At 38.9% G+C, this 2,666-nt stretch overlaps 1 protein-coding gene across 1 annotated transcript in view; it reads left to right on the top strand.

Annotated features, from left to right (window-relative positions):
• Nucleotides 1-1,244: 1,244 nt before the first annotated feature.
• Nucleotides 1,245-2,666, top strand: part of padi2 (peptidyl arginine deiminase, type II) — a 31,111-nt gene continuing 29,689 nt past the window's right edge. The window contains exon 1 of the mRNA XM_061221001.1: nt 1,245-1,529. Within this exon, the coding sequence (XP_061076985.1) occupies nt 1,441-1,529 (89 nt within the window). The 5' untranslated portion in view covers nt 1,245-1,440. The remainder of the gene's footprint in view (nt 1,530-2,666) is intronic.

Here is a 2,666-nt window from a genome sequence, read left to right as displayed (position 1 = left end):
ACAAAGACATGACTCTGGGGATTACAATCCATTCTATGGCTCTTGAATTCCACCAAACCACAATGAGAGCCATTATCTCCAAATGGAGAACAATTGGAACAGGGGTGAATATTCCCAGGAGTGGCTGGCCTGCTAAAATACCGCCAAGGGCGCAGTGACAACTAATCCAGGAAGTCACACATGATCCCAGAAGAACATCCAAAGACCTGGAGGCCTCTCTAGCCTCCGCTATATCAGTGTTCATGACTACAGTAAGAAAGAGACTGGGAAAAGGGATTCAAGAGAGAGTAGCAGAAACATTGCTTCTGTTGTCTTCTAACAGCTGAACCTCGCGAGGCTTGACCCATACGGTGGCGTGTTGACCGATATGAAATAATAATTTTTCACACCGAATGGTAAATAACAATTATTTTCGTGTATTTAAAAAAATTGCATGTATTTTCACACACTACTTGATTGTATTATTGATTGAATATTATACTCCTGCTTGGCTTGGAGATAGTGTAGTTGGTTGTGTGCAGTAGCCCTGTCGTTTGAACAGAAATTCAGTTCCTGCATAGGCCACACCCTTTATTCTTACCTTTCATTGCGGTTAGATTTCTGCGACGCTGCAGGGAACATTATCTGTATGGTGTAGGCGTGAACTGTCTTAGCTGCAGTTCATTTGCGCCGTCATCTTTTGTAGATCACGTTCTTTTCCTTATCGCCCTGCCGAATTCCGTCCAGTTCTAATGAGCCAGTTTGACCAATCCGGTTCGCACTCAGTTAATTTATTGTGAATGAAAATGCTCCAAAATAATCTGACTATATGTACAGTCTCTGGAAGATACGAAAAATCTTGGGATTTATTCATGTGTCGCTATTTTCTTGTTTTAGACCACAAACCCCAAGTGCCCTGACAGGAATTCATTAAGGCACTGTCATTCTTTACGTTTTACAGAAACAGGAAATCTGAAAATTAAGCAAGGCTGACAATCCAAACTGCCACAAATCCAGCAGGCGAAGTTTTGAAACATTGCAAGCATTTTAGACACTTAGCGATACCTTACTTACAAAACCCAATGCAACGTGAACCTCCCCCACTGCACATAATCCATCTGAAAACATACCCTGAAAAGGAAATAACATTATAATCCACAGAAAATTCACTTTAATCTTAATTTCGCTTTCATTCAGAGTCAGGATACACGCTATATCAATTTGGGGGGGGGGTTTATGGTGCTACAGCAGGGGGCTGTGCGTGTAAAAACAAGTTTCACATTGCTAAAGGGCTGGCTTGCCTAGTGGTATACAATTCAAGACAAAGAAGACATTTTCGCTCCACAATAACCCATCCGCCTACGTATTCAACGAAGTTATAGCTGCCGACTCAGACCTATACTAAAATCCAAATCTAATTTCCAGCATTCTACGCGAAACCCCTTCAAGAACCATCCCAGAATGTATGAACGGACACTCCGTCTGTCCTGCGAGGAAGTTTCCAAAGTTTTGTACGTCGTGGGTACAGAGCTGCAAGTGAACATCGGCAGGTACGTTTCAGCAATACGCTTATGCACGGTCCCATTACACTCACGAAACAGATATGTGCTAAAACAACGCATAGCGTGTAATTTCTTTGAACACATTTCTTATTACAGTAGATATTTTTATAACACATGAATCGTATATGCCTATTCGTAACACAAAATGAGTAACTAACACAAAGGTAGTAGGCATATAACACAAAAAGTGGATATTAACGTGTCCTTTTTGAGAGTGACAACTGTGTCGGAATTAGGCTCGTTAGAATCAACATCACTGTCGCCTACATAGTACAATGTTCAGTGTTAAAGCAATTACATGTATGGTCCCAGTGGACTCATATGTACTCTGTTAGAGTTTAATTAACACTGGTAATTTACTATGTCGACAGTGGAGTTACATTATGATACTTGGGAGTAATACCGTGTGGGCGGGCCCGTCTAGTTTCAATGGAAGTCTATTTACATAAATAGGACAAGAAATAACAACTGTGTTGTTCATTTTGCAATTCCGAATTTTATTTTTTATTTTTTACTTATTTTGTTGCTATAGCATATACTTCCATGTGCTTGTCGGCCTGAACAATTGACCATATGATAGGCCCTATTATAAATGTTTTACACACATTAAGATTGCTCAGTCACAACTCGCGGACATTCAGTTCCGGAATATAATCTTAATTTGCGGACACCTTTCTGCAGTTTCTTTATAATCTGCTTCAGTAAACACATTGATGTGAAGTCTTTTTTTAACACTACAGCAAGCAGAGGTCCACGTGTCTTGCCCTGTGTTTCTCAGCCAGCTGATTTCACTCATTAGTTCAACCTTCTGGCTGTAGAAGTGTGCTAATGAACAAATTCCGGTGGGGACTTTAAATTTATGAACCAGTATTTGAAATAATAATAATAATAATAATAATAATAATAATAATAATAATAATGATAATAATAATAATTATAATGATGATAATAATAATAATAATAATAATAATTATAATAATAATAATAATAATAATAATAATAATAATAATAATAATAATAATTCCGTGCTGTCAAATGTTTGCTAAACATATTTCCTCGCCGGACAGGGGTTTGGGACAGCTCGCGATGACTCCTCCATGGGCCACCAGTGGAGATCGCAGGACG

This window comes from Conger conger, chromosome 14 (assembly GCF_963514075.1).
Source record: "Conger conger chromosome 14, fConCon1.1, whole genome shotgun sequence".
Taxonomy (NCBI): Eukaryota; Metazoa; Chordata; class Actinopteri; order Anguilliformes; family Congridae; genus Conger; species Conger conger.
Note: the sequence above shows the minus strand (reverse complement) of the source record. Positions and strands in the feature narration are given on the sequence as shown.